General features: G+C 40.5%; 1 protein-coding gene across 1 annotated transcript in view; it reads right to left on the minus strand.

Moving 5' to 3' along the window:
* SPAM1 (sperm adhesion molecule 1) overlaps positions 1 to 19,548 on the minus strand; it is a 40,292-nt gene that overhangs the window by 6,618 nt on the left and 14,126 nt on the right. The window contains exon 2 of the mRNA XM_021384786.1: positions 1,097 to 2,284. Within this exon, the coding sequence (XP_021240461.1) occupies positions 1,097 to 2,062 (966 nt within the window). The 5' untranslated portion in view covers positions 2,063 to 2,284. The remainder of the gene's footprint in view (positions 1 to 1,096; positions 2,285 to 19,548) is intronic.

Below are 19,548 nucleotides of genomic sequence, written 5' to 3' on the forward strand. Positions count from 1 at the left end.
TTGGGAGGGTACCAGACACAAGACAGTCGCCAGGACCACAGCCTCTAATTTCCCTCTCCCTGTGGCCTGGAGGAGGTTCATCAAATTGGTGGTATCTAAGATAGCACAGGTAAATGAAAAATGCTCAGGAAAAAGTGTAGCCAGAACTGTAATAAGATGATTAGAACTTGATCAGAGCCTATCCTTGGCAGACATGTGATATGCTGAAATGCCATTTAGAGAGCTAGCATAGCGTACCTAAGGACAGAATTTCTTCACTAGCTTTAAAACTTATCAACCAAAGAATGAACTAGCAGTCTTATGTCCTTGTTTTGGTTTTTACAAATTTGTTTTTTTGCATCAGTACTTCAAAGTCTTAGGCAAGGAAGTTCTTCAATTCTGGAGAACTAATTAAACTATATCATCACAAAACTCAGATAACTGGGAGTGGAAGAAGGGTAATTTACCATTTAAGAATCCCTGCAAGAGAAATTATTTAGTTTAATATGCACTATGGAATTTCAAAAGAAGAAAAAGGTTAACATTTTGGACACGGAAGTGATTGTTGAATGACCTCTCATTTTTCAGCTGGAGGCTGAGGAGTGGGAGAGAGATCAAAGTATGAGAAGATCTTACAGTAGTCACCCGTAGGGCCCCTCCACAGTCTTCTAAAAAAGCCAGGAGAGATATACCTTATATTTATCAAAGGGAAAAGCAAAGAGAAGGAAACACTTATGTAAGAAAAAAAGAAAGAGTTGATTTTCTGTTTTTTCTTTTAACTTTAAGAAGCAGAAGTTAGGCCAGCCCAGTTTTATTAATTCTCTTTGGAAAAGGTTATTCTCTCTTCTGAATTAATGTACTTTAATATGCTCTCTGGATTCTAATATTTTCCTGCATGTGAGGACTGCTCAGAGAGTAAAACACAATTTGATAAATATCATGAGGAAGGTTTGAAAATGCACCTCTTACTGTTCAGTTTGCTCAAACGTAGTTGATAGATTTTTATTTTTTTATATACAAAATCTAGACACTTTTCTCCTGATACAAATTCATATCTTTTGCGCCCCTTGGTAATTTCTATTTAAATTTGAAATATTTAAGGTGTAACTCCACTCACCTGAGAGAGATATTCCTCATAGAGATCTGTGAATACTGGTCGTGTATATACAAAAACTGGAAGGGGATGAGTGGAATTAGATACATACGAAACTCTGATGGCTTCTCGAACTCTGTTGCGAACAAAAAGCTGGGCATTTCTGGACGATCTTAAAGCTGTTTCAAGATAGACAGATGGATAAAGTGCTGTGCTTTTCTCCCACAACCAATTAAGCTCATTATTTCTTGCTATTTCAATATTTAAACAGGTTCCCGTATAATTATGTGGGTTTTGTTTGTAATCATAGTTATAACAGTCTGGGTAAAGGTAGTATCCCCAAAGACGGTTTGGCTTCATTGCTATGCCTAGTTTTAAAGATTCCAACATAAGAGATTTTGCTGCAGCTTCAAATTCCATTTTAGCTATAGTCCTGGCTTCGGCTTCTGATAGACTGATGTCTCTCTGCTGAACCAGTTCAATAGATTCCTGCCTATAAATGTCTTTTGATCCCCAGTTCCTTATCCATACAGGTCTCCAATTTTCCCAGTCAATGACAGCCAACCCAAACTGTTCATCTGAAGGAATATAGAACTGGATATCCTCTTTGGCTTTTTTTAAATGATTTTCCAGCAGTGCGAGCTGAGGGATTCCTCCATTGAATGCTTCTCCCGTGACTTCATTTTTGTATGGATAGTAACCAAGCCTGTCTGGATAGAATAGAGTGATGTTTTGCCCAATGGATGTCTTCAGCGTGCTTCCAATGAGAGAAAAAAATGACATGTCCAGCTGCACTCCAGTCCTTTCAGTACAAAGTTCTGTAGGAGCATTCCAGATGGAAAGGAAAGGTGAATTAGAAAGAAGTGGACGAGCTCTTATGTTCAGAGATGAACAGCAAGAAACTAGAATGGTAAACACCATGCCAGAGGCTATGGGGTATGTACAAGTAACACAGATACCAAAATTTTGTATTTGTCTTAGAGTTTCCATTGTAGAATGTGCAGTGGCATTAGATGATTGTGATCAGACAAAAATTAAATGCTCTCTGTGTTGTTGAGAAGTTTGGTAGTCTGTCATAAGCTTTACCATGCAATAATATTCTTCAGGTTAAAGCTATTAAGCAATATTCCTGAGGTGCAGCATGGATGTGTCCTTTATGCGACCCTCTCTATCATTTCTGACTGCGGGAAACTTCTCAACAATTTCTAAGACCTAATGCAGAAAAAAAAAAAAAAAGGGAAAAGCAGATAAACAAGAGATGATAAATATTTATTTTCTAACTTTGAAACAAACACCATTTTTGGTTTTGAATATATTGTTATCTTTGAGTAAAACCCTCTTGAAGGAAAAGCACAATGGACAATCATAGAAGAAATAAACTTCATAAGAACAGATATAAAATTGTCAGTGAAATGGTACCCAATGAGTCATGGATCAGAATGCATATGCTCGATAGTAGTTTTGATTGTGGCTGTGACTGATGTCTGTAAACGTGAGCATTCTCACAATGTCTTCTCTTAATCAGCAGTAACTTATAAGTAATACTTCTCACCTGTATCAGAATAAAGTTTTAGGTCTTAATTGATTAATTTTACAGAGCTCTTAAAGGAAGATCCAAGACAACACAAAATTGCAACCAGAACTTTGGCATGCATTCAAGAAAACAATCCATATAAACTCATTTAATTCAGTGAGGTATCTGAAATATGATAGGCACTCTATCTTCTGTCCAGAAGTTTTTAAACAGATTCAAAAGCTGTGTATCATCTTGGCATATGGCCATCTATATGTTTTTTGAGGCTGTTTCAGATTTGGAGAAAAAGTGTCCAAAAGGCCAAGTGTTATCAGGAACATAATGCATTAGGAAACCTGAGGTCGTACATACGTACACAGTGAGCAGTCACTCTTTTAGTGAAGAACATAATGGTAGTGGTGGTGGTTGTGCTGGTTTCAGCTGGGATAGATTTGATTTTCTTCACAGTATCTGGTATGATGCTATGTTTTGGCTTTAGGAGAAAAACAATGTTAATAACACACTGATGTTTTAGTTGTTGCTGAGCGGTGCTGCACAGAGAGAAGAATGTTTCTGCTTTTCACACTGTCCTGCAATCGAAGGGACTGGACGTGCACAAGGAGCTGGGAGGGGAGAGAACCAGGACAGCTGACCTAAACTGGCCAAAGGGATTTTCCATACCATATGACATCATGTGGAATTATAAAACTAGTGGGGAGTTGGCTGTGGCGGCACCCTCATCATTAGGCCATAAAGTATCTAAAGCATATAAGAGCATGGAGGAGAGTAAAGGAGGCACCATTAAGCGGGCACATTGTCCAGATAATTAATGAAGATGTTAAATAGTTCTGGATGCAGACTGAAAATTTAGCATACATTGCCAGAAAGAGGCCTCCAGCTGGACTTTCTGGCACTGATCACAAACCTTTGAGCCTAGTAGCTCAGGTGGTTTTCAGCTTAATTTTTCATATAACTCGCCTGTATTTCATCAGTGAAAATGCTATGGGAGACAATGTTGAAAGTCTTGCTAAAATCAAGATCAGCAATATCCACTACTCTCCACTTGTCCACTAAGCCAGTCATCTTATTATAAAAGGCAGTCAGGTTGGGCATGCATGATTTCCTCTTCATAAATCCATGCTGACTGCTTTCAGTCACCTTCTTGTCCTTAATGTTTTGAAGCATTGTCCAGAAATGTTTGCTCTGCCTACTTCCTAGGGATCAAGGTGAGACTGTGCTGACAAGCCTATAGTTTCTTGGGTCATTGTTTTTTGCCCTTCCTGATGATAAGAATGACATTTACTTTCTTCCAGTCCTCAGCCATTAAAGATTGTCAAGAGTGGCCTTGCAGTGAGACCAGCCAGATCCTTCAGCACTCATGGGCACATGTCATTGTAAGCCATAGACTTGGGTATGTCTGATTTGTCTAAATGTTCCAAAAAGCTGATCTTCCTCCACTGAGGGTGAATCTTCCATGCAGTCTTTCTTATGAATGTAAGGAGCCTGAGATCCTAGAAGGCCAGTCTCTCCACTAGAAATTGAAGTGGAGAAGGCATTGAGTATCTTGACCTTTTCCATGTCTTTTGCCACCAGATCTCCTGACTCACTCCTCAGTGGATGTATGGTTTTTCTTGTCTTCTGTTGTTGAAGATGTACAAGGTCTTCATGTTGCCCGTCACACCTCTTGCCAGATTCAAGTCTGGGTGGGTTTTTGGCTTTCTTAACCCCATCCTTACACACTCAGACAGTATCTCTGCATCCACCCTCAGGTGTGCTTCCTCTTTTGGATTTAGCTTTTTCAGAGCTCCCTGTTTATTCATGCAGGCTGTCTCTTCGCTTGTTTTCCTGTGTGTTGGGAGCATTAATGAGAAGGAGATTCTTAAAGATTAAACAGCTTTCCTGGATCTGTCTTCTATCTCAGGCTGTCTCAAAGGGAAGTTTCCAAGCCAGTCTCTGAGAAAGCCTAAGTCTGCTGTTCTGAAGTCAGTGGTCCTGAAGTCAGTCCTGCCATTTGCCCGCTTCTCAGGATCCTAAATTCTACCACCTCGTGGTCACTGCAGCCAGTCCCCGAGCAGCGGCTGCAACCCCCAGCCTTCACCTTCCTTGTTTGTGACTATGTCCAACATTGTCTTTTGTTGCTGACTCTTACATTAAAGTTATGTTTCCTGACATGGTACAAACTGATGCTTCCAGGACAAAATACAATAATTCCACAGAGAAACTCTGGACAAAAATATTTTCCACTTACGCAAATACAACTTAATAAAATGAAATGAAATTATCACACATAAAAGCTGATCTACACTGGCATTTGCCAAGATAGTGGATCCTTCATGTAATAGACTCTGCCATAACAAAGTGAGGTCACCTAAAAAAAACAGCTGTAGAGCAGTTAAGCTTTCATTGTGTCTCTGTTTCTGGTTATGAAAGGTTTCTTGCTTCCATGGAAGTCAGAACTACAGGACAGAAATTCTTGTCTTTGTTCCTGTAAGCTTTTTCATAAGTGGCTATCAATAGCAACCCACTGATAAAGAGGAAAGTATCACTTTGAATATTGTATTTACTGATTTAGCTACAACCCATTTATTACTGGCTCTTCTTACACAGTTTGGTTTAACATTGTTGGGAAATAGTTATTCTCCAAATCCTGCTGTAACGTACTCTGCTGAGTATAAACTGATAGATTAGTTTATGTGATGGCTTCCAGTTAAAAGGATTGCCTTTGGTCCAGCCTAACGATGACAGCTCTAATAAATGTTACTTTTTCAGTCCCCTCGAATGTCAGTCTAAGTGAGCTGAGTAATAAAGCTGCTCTTGTCTTTGTCAAAAAGTCAATATCTTTACAATATACTAACACTAATTGCTCTGGGGCTAGAGCTATGTACTAGAAGTACATACTGATGGAGCTAAATGCCCTTAGTCTAGGGAAATAACTTCTGCTTTAGATTTTCCTGAATTTGGCATTTGTAAAGGTTACATATTAGAATCACAGGAATTTTCTTGGTTTAGTTATTTTATCCTTTTTCACAGCATAAACTGGACTGCAGAAACACACACTGTTGAAATTACAAGTGTGCTCCCACAGTTTGGTAGCTGCACTGCCATAGATCTGAGCCGTGCTACACGGTCCTGTTTAAAAAAAATGCCCCACTTGGCCAAAGACAGTTAGAAAATAAGAGGAATACCATATCCACGCTTCAACAACAGCATGTAAGTATAAGCCTGAGATCATCAATATAATTATCTATCATTTTGGATTATAGATAACATCATTTTCAAGAGCTTATTATCTGTTTCTTGCATTGCAAACATGTATGTTATTGAATACTAATTAATAATATAAAATAATAACAAATTATTGATATGAAAATCATTATTCTCCCTGTGCTGAGAAAAATACAGATAGGAGTCTGCATGCGGAACTGATTGCTCCTGACAGAGCAGTGCTTGTCTTTAAATCACTGTGAAGCTGTGGTGGAAAAAAATGTAGTCAAATACAGAGATGAGACCAGAGTATTGTATATTTAGCTCCTATTCTTTCATTTGCATTATCAGAACTCCTTAAGATAGTGTGACAGTAACTCCCAACAGTATAGAGAAGATAGAGTTCTTGACAGCAGAGCTTTTTAAGTGCTTGGAACAATTTGCTTTGCATCTTCCCTTATCTTAACACTGTGAAAATAAGAAGTTGTCTAAAGACTAACCTCAAGCTTCAGGGAAGAAAGCACCACTGAGTAACACTTAAGTGGAAGGAAATTTCCATGACTCTTAAGTAGCAGAGGAACTAAGAAGCACTAAGGATAAGTTTAATTTTGTGTTAAGGTATTTAAAATTAGAACCTGAAGTAGAATACAAAGCACTTTGTTGTGTTTGTTGTTGTTGTTGTTGTTTTGACAAACTAGAAAGTACCAGCAATACCAATGCAGTCCATTGACTCATGGTTCCCTGAATAGGATCAAAGCAGTTCACGCTGTTAGCAATTCACACTGTCAACTTCTCTACTTTTGAGGGATCAATAGAAAATACTGAATGTATTTGAAATTCCTTCTGCTCTGTTCTTGGATGCCTCAGGTAGTGGTGTGAGAAGTGGCCCCATTGTCTTACTCTCTAGTCTGGAGGAGTCCTTTTTCTGGAAGAAGGGGAAAGTGTATGAGAGCAACTGCTCTGCTGGAACTGTGTCCTAGAGAGGATTTAAACACTTTTAGAGGTGCATATTCTGGGTAAGAGGCTGTTCGCTTATCACAGGCATACATCAGAGACATGCAACTGCCACAGAAGAAAAGGGAGGATAATCCTGCAGTTGCCTTGCACTCCTGAGGTGAATCATTTTGGCATTTTTAAAATACAAGACAGTGATAATCAATTAACACACACACACAGGGGTTGTGAAAATAACACTTGTGAGGATTAGGTAGCTCCTCAGAAAGAAGGTGCAGCTCTGGAAACATGAACTATATGTGCTGCACAGCTGACGGGAAATTTAATGGGATCAGACATTAAGCATGAAGCCTTTGCATAGCAGGATTTAGCCTTGTTAGGAATGTATTAAGATACATTTGTTTGTAAATTCAGAATCTGGCAAGCATTTATTTTCATAATAGTTTCTAAAACTCCACCTTCACTTCCATATAATCTTCTCAATTGAACTACAACTATTTGTGGGGCCACACAATGAGTCGCTGAGGTTAAAAATGCCTCAGCCAAAAGAGAAGAGAGGAAGGGTTTTTTCTGACTAAGTGCACAAACCAGCAGAACTGGCTAGTTTAGCCAGCACCAATGATTTAAGAAGTGCTTGTCAGACTACGCCCCAGTGCTGTAGCTGTCCTTATCAGCAATGACTGACGAACCAGCTCTTTCGTGATTGCTTACTCTCATTCTTGAGTTCTGGTTTTGAGTACAGGGCAGCGCTGCATGAGGACCTGTAGCCCGAGAAAACCTCCAGACAAATTTCTGTGCTGACATTCCCAGCTGAGAGGAGTTTAGTTTGCCCGTGGAAGAAATCAAAATTATGTTGATATTGTTAAAGGTCAGTAGCTGAGCATCCAGGTTGTAGATAGCCTGCCTTAAAAATGTGTCTACAAAAGTCTTAGTCAAACTAATATTGGATTATTTGTGTGATTCCACTATATGTTTTTGCTAATATTTCCAATTAGTTTTCGTAGTCCTACCATGACTGCTCCCGTGTTCCATGACTAACTTAAAATGTTGGGAAAACTCTTTCCTCCTCTTCATTTCTCACTTCTTTCTCTTGAAAGTTCTAACTCCCGATTCTGTAAAGTTCTGTAATATCCTAGCAGCTTTTTTTTTCTGATGTTCTAATTTGTTGGGTTTGTTTAGTGAGGTAGCCAAATAAACTGTCTGAACACATTTTCAAGACTAGTTGGAACATTTCGTTTGTTGTATTGTGTATAATTAGGCTTGGCAAAACTCAGGCTCTGTAATGACAGTTTCTATTGCAGGGAAATCAAGGACAAAATAAGAATCTGTCACTTGTCACTTTGCGGAGAACTCTGTAGCAGGCTTTGAAATAATTAAAAATGTGCAGTACTAGTCAATATCCTATGAAAAAATTATATAGAATACTGGGCAAATCACAGCCCCATTTCAAAATGCAACAAGTGGTTTTATTTGGCCTATTTTTAGTTAAATATTATTTGCTACATCCCATATCCCACTGAACCCTATTGAATAACTAATTAGAAGCCTTCAGAGTAAAAGGTCAACTCATTTGCTCTGTTTTAGCCCATGTATTCAACCCGTTCTTCCCTCTAACTACGTGACAAGGCTGTAGGTGTAATTTTCATCGATTCTCCTCCTATCCCATGGGGACACAACTGAGTAAATCAAATAATCTTTGAATACTTTCATCAGAATAATGCTTTGCAATTCCACCTAAGATGTCCAATGTCTTCTGGTTTGCAGCTGAATCCAGTTTGTATTCCAGTATCATTTTAACTGTTTTGGACAGTGGTTTTTACAAGAAAGCTGTCGTGCAGCTGGCCATGTACTTGGAGCTGCTGTACAAAAACAGGCTTCTGAGGCAGTTTACTGGATCTTGCAAGTGAGCTCTTCCAGACAGGACAACATCATGTCTACAAGTTCATGGATAGTCTCAAAGGGAGACAACAGTCTAGAGGAGTATAATATGCCATTAATAAACATGTATGTTCATCATCTCTGATAGGAATATTATTTTGAAAACCAGACATCTGAACTGAGCAGAAAAACACATGATATTCTTTCCTCTTAAGTGTTCCGTGCAGCATGGAAATATAACTACAGTACACTGCTGGTCAAAGCAGGTGGCATTTCACATCTGTGTTAAGAATATTTTCCCCCAGCAAATCATTACCCTGTCCTAGTAATTAATACAAAAAAATGATCTGCACTGTACAAAAGTAGCTGTGCCTTTGAAATAGGTGTTTGTAGGTGAAATAGACTGTTGCAGACATCTCAGGAAGAGACAGAATAGGCTTTCATTTAATCCGTGTTAAGCAATGCAGTATTAAAATTACTACAGCAGCCAGTTCAGAATGTGAAACAGTTTCAGTCACAAAATCATGCTGTTTTTTAAAGAAGAGGATCTTACAGGAGAGACGATAGCGGCATTCTTTTTTGAAAGCAGGGGAGCAGATGTACCCCTGGAGTGAACCGTACCTGAATGGATGAAATTGTTCCCAGATTTTGGTAACAATGCTTCATAACTAGAGCCACAGGAGGGAGAAGTAAGGGGGTCCTCAAGTGAGAATTAGCCTTGGAATAAATATGTGTTATTAACCTCAGCACCAGTTTATAGGTTAGTATCTGTCTTCACAGTATGTGATTTCAAGATCTCTTGTGCTATACCTAAATGCTCTCTCTTTTTAAACTTCCTCTTCTGGGACTGTAACTCATTCTGTATTATTTTATTCCATATGACTATGTATAATCTGAGGAAAATATGAGACTGCAGTAAAGAAATGAACCTTCCCACAAGAATAATTTATTTCCTGCTGTTCCATACTGCGTCTCCTTTCACTCTGTTTCTTCCCAGTCCCCATGGTCTTTTGTTATTTTGATAAACCTCCTAATACCAAGGAGCCAGTGTAATTGCCACCCATCCCTGGAGATAAGTGAGAGAGATGGTAAGCAGATGTCAAAGTCTCAAAACAAAGGTGAGTACAAAGCTATGCAGAACACCGGTGATTTTATAAAGGAGAAATTAGCATTATCGAGCACTGTTTGGGGAAATGGTTATGCAAAGAATTAACAATTTTATCTGAAAAGAAAGAGAAGGCAGTCGGACCTGCCTGAGTGAGCACATTAGCATAAGCCTTAGAGAAAGACTAAGAAGAGGGATTTACAGTAAGGGAGCTGGAAAACAGAGGCTTGCAGCTCTCCATAGGCAGCAATTTGTTGATCTTCCAGTGCTAGGGAGGTTAAAACTTGTATGATTCTTGGAACCAAACAGGTAGGGTTCCTGACGTCAGCATCAGTTTTTCTTCTAGCTGAAATAACCTGCAAACTCTTAAAATCCTGGCGAAGCGGAGAAGTTAACAGACATAGTGTCACTGCTTTTTAGGATGAAAGACCTAATGTCTCACATGCTGAAAAAGTCAACTTGGACCATTTGCCACAGGGGCTATGACCTGGATGGCCCAGGCCATGCAGGCTTTGCTCTCAGTGTGGAGATGCCCCCACCTCCATGCCGCCCTCTCTGGGCTTTCTCCTCTCTGGTGGCATCAGGGAAACCCACGAGCACCTGTACCTGTGCAGGAGCTGCCCAGCGCTGTCTCTATTGTTCATAAGCAGCTCTGACTCAAACCTGTTGCCTTTGATATTTTGTGGTTTGCTTCACTCACCTGTAGCTGCATATAAAAAATAACTATTACACTGCATCGTATCATTTACCTGAGTTGAGTGGTTAAACACATTAAGGTCCCATCTCTTTTACCTCTGAGTAGAAACATTCACTACGGACAAATAGATCCTTACTAAGCTTCCCCAAATATAAGTTTATTCCAGTCGACTCAACATTCCATGTTAGCATACACATCTGTAAATGAAATCTATTCCTACCACCCCCAAAAAAATTGCCCAGATTAGCAACGTAACCTAAAGAGTTTGAAATTTAAAGTGAGATGGTTTTAGCAATTTTGTTGATATGTACACACAGATTTTAGCCAAAGCTGTGACAACTGTATATTTACTGCTTATAGGTAATATTTTGTATGTGTAATAGTCAAGGAATCACTTGGAATGAAAATATCAAAAGATGCTGAGAGAAAGCAAGCTGATAGTAGCACACAGCAACAGTTCAATACATGGTTCATCACAGCGGTTAGGTTGCTATGTGTCATGATTCCTCACAATCTTGCTGGAAAGTACTGCTGAAATTTACCTTTCCTTTATGGAGATTTACATTTCAAAATACTAAAAATCAAGCAACAGAGAAAAAAATAGTAAATACTCACCTACGTGGTACCACAGGTCAGGACTTGCTGGAATGAATGAACAAGTGAGTTGACATTATAATGAGCCTTGTCTGGAAAGGCAGGGCTCTGGCCCAGCCAATTGGGATTTGTCATTTGGTGTAAACCTTAGCATAATTACAGGGTAGCTGATTAAAGGTGTCTTCTGTCCTAGCTGATCGCAGTAACTACTGGGACAAAACATTACCTGTCAAAGGTCTTACAACTAGTTTTGTTCTATAAAATTTCCAAAACCAAACAATTTGAAACCTTTTATTTCCTAAAGTAAGAAATACTTTATATTTCAGCTTACTCTTACTTTTGGATGCACCCGTGGTTTGACCGGTGGAGACAAAATATTTTTCCTGGGTTTGCTATGCAGAAATGGGGTGGGAGAAGAGAATTGCATTCTCTGGTGCCCAAGTGTAGAGAACCAACAAGAGATGCACGTGTGGTGTGCGCCAAACAAGGCAGCAGGGGGAATTAGCCACTGGGGAGCAGATGCCAAGGTTGCTAGGCTGGGGATCGCCCAACTGAGCAGCACAGTGCCCTCTAATTGTTCTCACAGAGATTGAGGCAGGAGCGCTGGAGCATCCCTGGTGGATGCTGATGCAGAGCATGTTACCAGCCATGTGGAGGTACTGAAACAATCTCCCACTGTGTCATTAAACTCCTCGCTGTGATGACACTCAGCCCTGCAGTCTGAGGGCTCCCCACAACAGTGGGGTTGCAGGTGGTGCCATGGGTTAGAGCCGGTTTGAGCTGCAGAGGAAGTGTGGAAGTGAAGATCTCATTTCCACTAATATGGAAATTTAAAAATGGATCCATTTCTCCCTCAGCAGAAAAACAGTTTTGCCTCTGGAGTTGATTTCAGTGTCAAGATTTTTGTTTCAATATTAAAACATTTCAAACATCATATGTACTGGTTTCTTAGCGTATTATATTTTACTGTTTTCTGTACTGCATGACATATCCTTCATAAATGTATGAGTAAATAGAGCTAATGATAAATCCCAAAATGATGACTCAAAATACTCCATTATTTTATACAATCATTAAAGTCATCCACTATTTAGTACCAATATTTTTACATTGATTTTAAATAAATGTATAGAAGAATAATTTAGAAATTACAATTTAGAAAATAATAGTTTATAACACCATTGTAAAATTATGAGAAAAAATATTTTAAAGCATAGAGTTTCCTGTGATGAAGGAACAAGATGGAATAGAATTTACATAAATATATATATTCATGTTATCATTCCTTAGTAATATGCTACTGTACATTAGATAAGAATTTTAAAGCAATATTAATTGGTAAAAGCCTTGAAAAAAATCAAAGGTTCAGGTTTTTAAATGTTTATTCTAAAATTTGTTCTTGTCTGGGTCGAATTTTGTAAAAGAAAATATTTTCCTTCTTCATGGAAAATATCAAGCCAGCTTGGCATGTGAGATGAGCAAGGAAAATAAAGATACACAGTAATGAGATCTCGTAGGTTAATTTGCTGTTGAGAAACTCATGGTAAACCATGGTTTCAAAAACCCGCTGCTATTTCAGCCCAAGCTACAGATTGCAAGGCTCTACCACTTCACCTGTAGTACTGGTTTTCTCTCCTCCAGCGCTGCATCTTTATGGTACAGGATCCACTTCACAGGAGCCTTACAGCCAGAATCTCAGCTTGCACATTCACTACCTGTCTCATTGTCTACCATCCATTACTTGTGTCAAATAAGAATTTCATCCCAGAACGGGGCTTTCGCTGGCTGCAGTTTTAAATAAAGAAATGAAGTACCAGGTAGTTCTCAAAATGGGAAGGAAGCATTGGTATGCATGGTGGAAGTGATCTTGTGGAATAGAATGAAAGTCGAGGAAGCTGAGGAGACATGGAAATGGTTCTGCAGGACTATGGGAAACAAAAGTTAAGGAAGAGCTGCAGGGAACCTTGCCCAAACCATTTTTCACACCTCATTAACCTACTAGTTTGTTTTTTAAGACATTCAGTTACATCCTCTCTGCCTTTTACCATCAAATTCTTTCAAAGCAAGACACTCAGCTGCCGATACAGAAGGTTCCGTCCCCAGCAGGGGTCAGCAAATTATTTACTACAGTACTCCCGGGCTTCGCTATGGCCGCTGCTGGGTGTTACAGACAGCCCCACAGCCGCTGAATGGGTCAGCCCCCCTGCTGAGGCTGCCAGCAGAAGTGTTAACGCCGTTTGTGTTTTTATACTGCGAACATCTGTCCATTAGCAACTGGAGAAAAGCCACCAGTGTCACGCCCCACAGCTGCCGGCCAGTCAGCAGACACTCAGAATTTCCAGTTGCTACTGAATGAGCTGGATTCAACCCAATGACCCGGTGATAAATGTCTCTGTGCCCCTCCAAATTATCCCAGCGTGGCTGTTAGGTGGCTCTTGATTTCATTTTGATATGACACAAATTGCAAGGTGTACGTGCTGGCTGTGGGACAGTGGAAGAAGATAAAAAAGCAGGAAAGCGACAGCTGGTAACCAATAAGGGTGGAGATGGCTGAAGCCAGATGGGAGGAGAAGCTGGTAAAGATATACAAATCTACCACACAGTCTATATCATTGAATGCTACAAATAAAATAATAGGATATCGTAGAATTACAGAGTCATAGAATGACTTGGGCTGGAAGGAACCTTAAAGATCATCTAGTTCCAACCCCCTGCTGTGGGCAGGGATGCCACATGCTAGATCAGGCTGCCTAGGGTCCCATTCAACCTGGCCTTGAACACAGGGATGGGGCATCCACAGCTTTTCTGGGCAGCCTGTGCGACTGTCTCACCACACTCACACACCCCACGTCCTTCTCCACAGGACTGCTCTCAAGGAGTTCTTCTCCCAGTCTGTACACATATCTGGGATTGCCCTGACCCAAGCACAGCACCTTGCATTTGGCCTTGTTGAGAACCCCATTATGTTCATGTGGGCCCACTTTTCAAGCCCGTCCAGGTCTCTCTGGATGGCATCCATTCCTTCTATTGTATCAACTGCACCACTCAGCTTGGTGTCAGCCAACTTTCTGAGGGTACTCTCAATCCCACTGTCTATGTCATTTATAAAGGTGTTGAATAGCACTGGTCCCAAGACAGACCCCTGGAGGACACCACTCATGACCAGCCTCCACCTGCACCTAGAGCCATTGACAAGAACCCTCTGGCTGCTACCCCTCAAATCTATATCTCTCCAACTTAGAAATAAAGGATGTGGTGTAGGACCATGTCAAAGGCCTTGCAGAAGTCCAGATATGTAGTGTGCAAAGGCAGAAGTGGCCCAAAGCTTTTAAACAATGTAATCAAAACTGAACTCTGCTGCCTTAAGAACAAATCACTGACAAATTGATTTTTCTCCTATTATTGATTAGAGACAAAACCCCACATTGTGACTGGCAGAAAGGGTTGCAGGGCTAAGGACAGTTGGTGGCTGAAGAGAGGCAGAGGGCTGAGATGAGGATGAGGTGTCCCCTTGTGCTCTCCAGCCTGTCAGATCAGATGGGGTCACATTGAGATGAAGCTATTGTCAGCGTCAGTGGGATCACACTGAGATGAAGCCAGCCTCCCTTGCACCTCATCTATCAGCAAAGCAAAGCATTAAGGCACACGTAACCCATTTCTCAGCAGCTGCCCTCTGACCCTCAGCTATAGATCAGATCCTACCCTTTATACACTACGATCTCTTTTTCTAAGCCCACCCTTCAGTGAGGTCCCCTTCACTTTCTCTATTCCAGCAAAGTTTGGGACCTCCACCTCCAGTCTTCACTTCACCAAAGTGCCCATTGTAACCTTCATCTCCTCAGGAAGAAGGAGCTGCTATGTAATACCATCTCCCACCAGCTCTGTGATATGTGCTTCCATTTACATCAGTACTCCCTTCCCATCAAGTCAATGTGGTTCTCTCTTCCATAATTCATATCCTCTGTGGAGGCCACAGAGTTTTGGGTTTTGCTTTCCCAGTCTATTGTAAATACAACTTTGTCATGTGCCTTTGCCACAATTTACCATTTGTTTCCCTTTAGTCTTGATATTCAATATATTTTCCACACTACTTTGGTAGCCTCCAGCATTCAGACTGCTGTTTGGAGAACTGTTCCTTTACTCCACCCATGCGCCTAGCATGTATTTAGCTGCTCATGGAGCTGGGCTATCCATCATAGTTCCTGCCACCTGCTTTCTCTTCTGCTCAACAGAGCCACTTCAGGTGCTTCCCTAAAACTATAGGTTTAAAATTTTTTAGGACCTATGGGTGTGAGGCTGTGTGAGATCCGATCAACAAGTGTATGATATGAACATCCTGAAATCTCACTTTCTGAGCATCCAAGTCAGAGATTTGACCTGAGTTTATATGGTTTCTTTTGGCCTTTGTCACGGGTTTCCCTGCCACAGAAACCAGGGCACTGGGGAAGAGCCATGGAAAGCAGTGCATTTCCATTCCTTGCCCCAGGTTGTAGGTGACACATATAACGAAAGCAGGGATGTTGGGAGCTCACTGTGATTTAAACTGAGAAAATATTTTCCTTCATATGCGTGCATAAAATGTCCAGGTGGAAATGCCTCTTGAATGCTGGCAAGTCAGGTTGTCTAAGCACCAGAGCCCTCTATTGTACTACAGCAGTTACAGTCATTTTGAAAACTCCCAGTGCTTGAGTGTCTGCATCAAGTAATGCAGCCCAAAGAAGAGTTTCCTCTGTTATTTCCAAACAAGACAGTTTACCTACACAGCACAATCCAGTGCACAGACATGAGCCTGGGTCCTGAAAGCAGCAGAGCAGATTAACACATCTCACCTTTTCATGTGTAGCATTGTTCTAATTTGGAACAAAACGGTTTTAATTTGTCTGGAGTACTTTTAGGATCTGAGCAGCTCACTTCACGTGACAGTTCAGCACTGCACCTCCTGAACCTAAAGCTCCCATGAACTGAACTGGCAGGTTACTGTCCCACGCTCAGCGCTGCAGGACAGTTGTACTGTTGCTGCCTCCATAGAACTTGTATTTGGGAACAGCACCACATTCCCACAGTTTGGATTTTTCCTGTTCTGGGGCTGGCAGGTTTGCACGGCCAGTCTGCCTCGTGTTCCTCTGTGCAGGATGAGGACCTGTTCTGATGGGCAGCACAGCACTCCCCCAGCGGTTTGCACTCAGTGCCCTCCTGGACTTAGACATAAGCTGTTACAGGCCGCAGAGAAGGCTATTTTGCTTCCTTTTCTCAATTTTGCTGGAAATTAACTAATTTTCCTTTGAGAATGACATTTCTAATTTACATCTTTCTAAACCCTTGGAAAGCTGCCATGACAATAGGCACTATAAAAATTAGTAAATAAGAATTTTCTTATTTACCTGATTGCCTTTCATGTCTCATTGTCTTTTATGTCGATCTATGCCAAGCCACTTTCAAGTTGTATCTTCAGATGTGGAAACTAAAAGCAATCTAAATGAAATGGTTTTTTGTCAAGAAATATATACTCCCAGGGATCCTCTGTACATATTGAAAGCCGCAGCTTTAATAAGGAATTGTAGACAGAGACACCCTTTCCTTACCCATCCCAATTGCGAAAAGGGTTGGGAAACTCAGCTCCAGCTTACACCAACAGCATCAGCGCAAGATCCTTCTGAAGTGTATCCAGTCCCACATTCTCACTGCTGAAATTCACCGCAGTGCACTTAGCTCTCACGCGTCTGAGCACTGATATCAGCGTGCTCACATTCACTAGTATAATGGGTGCTTGGGATTGCATCTTTAGCAAGAATAAACCCACTGGCCTGTGCATTAACATGAGCATGCAGGAAGTGATCCTTTGTATACAGACTGGCTCAAAGCATAGGTGGAAAGAAAGAGAAGCAGACAGCTTCATTGCCCTTGCAGAGAAAAGGAGATACACCCCTATGGATCCTTTCCGTTGAAAAGAATGGAGAGTACAGAGAGCACTTTACAGTTTTCCCTACGCTCCTAAATCCTTGCCATTTGGGATACATGCATCACTGGATCCCAGTAAATCCTGCTTTTCACTATCACTTTACTTTTTGGTGCTAGCATGCATCTTGCAGTCCAGAACATTTCCCCTGTTATGAACATATGTTCCACCTGAAAATCATTTATGTGTAACATGTACAAAATCCAAGTTAATTTTCTCTATCCTCATCTTTCTAAAATCTTCATGTTCTTGGTAACCATGCTATAGGTACTGAGAATGCCATGGAGTAGGACGTATCACACGTGATCCTGACCGGGAACAAACCATTGTTGAGTAATACTGACCTCCACCCCAAACACGGTGACATCGTTGCCCCAGGCAAAGAAAGCAGCAGAGATGGGTAACACAGATGTGGGCAGCGTTCCTCAGCCAAAATCATCATCAGCACCATCTCACCATAACACAGCAGGCCCTCTTGAGTTGCAGCAGCCAGAAAGAGCCATGCAAGTGTTGCCATGGCATATTTCAAACTGTGAGAACGACTAGGTAATGTGCACATGCATAAATTTCTTTGAGAAAGCTATGGTTGCCATTTATTTTTTTAAACAGACTGGAATATTCTTTAAAACAAATCATCAAATAATTCCCATTCAGCAGTGCTACACAGTGTGTTTGATTGATAGGTTTTTGTTCTCTTCACATTTGTATGTATTGAACTTGATTAGGAGTTTGATCTCAAGGATTTTCTTCTGAGACTTTACTGCAGTTAAATTAGCTCTTTCTCCTGAGCATTCAGAACTTCCCTGCTGAGTCTGCTTTTTTTCCACCCTGCCTGTGAAGTCAAGGAGAGTAAAAACTCATTAAAGCTTTGCCATAACTATTCATGCACTGGAAGGGAGTTCTGAGGTGTAGGTACTAAGAGGTCCTAATTAATCTTTGTGCTGTTTTAAGAGAAGTTCAGGGGTTTCACAGGCTTCCCCCTCTTACTGTTTTATTTCACACGTAACTTCTGCAGAAATCAGATCCATTTCCAACTAGATCACTATGGAAGGGATCTATCTGGCAAAAGTTCACCAAAGGATATTCCTGATTTGCTTCCGCTAGGAGAGAGGAATCAGACCCAGGGATCTTTGCCTTATAATTTCTCTATTAAGAACAATACCAAAAGCAATTACAAATTCAGCCTGATTAGGGCTTTATGCACTTGTAAAATAACTTTGAAAAAAAAATTATTATTTCAATTAATAGGAATCTCAATTTACTAGGAGGCTTGAAGAAATTGATCCAGCTGTCTGTTAACTTCAAAAAAAAAAAAGTCCAATTTTCTGAGCCTGCTGAGAAAAGTGCTAATTAAAGCAGGTCATAAATGTTCTGCGTCTTAATGACTACCTGAATTTGAATTAAAGAAAGAAAGAAAGAAAGAAACCACGAGGCTTTTCACAGCGGCTGGGACAGGAGGTTGCTTACCAGCTACCTGAAGCTGTTGAAACAGCAGTGACTTTCCACACCTTCGAACACAGCTGGAATGCGGCCTTAAAGAGAATCTGGATTATAAACTGCCTCTGAAGTCTTTCACCTGCCTGTGAAGCGAATTTAAACGACTTCTAAAAGCTGCAAAGGTAGCAGTGCATTTGGATTGCTAAGCAGGATAGAAGCAGTAAGTGTCTTCTCAGGCTACTCATCTACATATTAAAGACATAAAAAGAACTACTTTGTGTCATAAAGACCAGTGCCAAAACAAATTCAGGAAGATCCATGGCAAGTGAAATGGTGGTTTTGGGCAGCAGTGTGAGCATTCAGGGGTTATTTATCATACGCAGTCCTAAAATACTGTTGAACGATATAAAAACTACACCACAGTTTGACATGGCATTGCCCACAGTTTATAGGCCCTGAAGGAAAAGCTTTAGGAAATGGCAATTTCATATCCAGACTGCATTTCTTCTTCCAATAGTTTCATTCCTTGCAATATAAAAACAGGTTTTCTGAAGAGTATTTTTGCTATTCTTCAACAAGTCATTTGAACACCATTACAGTTTCTTCTGTGCTCTACTTTGCTCTGCTGTTGCCTATATAAAGATGATATATGAACTTCCAGAATGCTTGTATAAAATGGAGTGAATCCATTATTTCCAGTTATGTCTTTCAGATCCCAACTACAGAGATCTGAACTTACTAACAAAACCATCTGTAATTCAGTCATTATGAAATAAACAGAATGTGAAGCTTTCAAACTTTTTAATCTGTAGAGTTGCTGTAGATGGTGGATTTCTTGCTGTTTTCTACCTTCTGTGTTGATGAAACACAGAGTAAATTATCTACGACAGATGTTTCTGTGAATATAAAGGAAACAATCAATTTACTGAAAAAGGATGATTTTGCAAACTTGGGAAGTCTTGTAGGAATTTCACCACGAGTGTTTGTTGGGATTTAACCCAGCAGGTGGCTCAGCACCACACAGTGTTCACTCATTCCCCCCCCTTCCCAGGGGGTTTGAGGAGAGAATAAAAGAAAAACCACAAAGTGTAACTCGGGGGTTGAGATAAAACTATTTACTAAGATAAATGAAAAGGAT

Source organism: Numida meleagris, chromosome 1 (assembly GCF_002078875.1).
Source record: "Numida meleagris isolate 19003 breed g44 Domestic line chromosome 1, NumMel1.0, whole genome shotgun sequence".
Lineage (NCBI taxonomy): Eukaryota > Metazoa > Chordata > Aves > Galliformes > Numididae > Numida > Numida meleagris.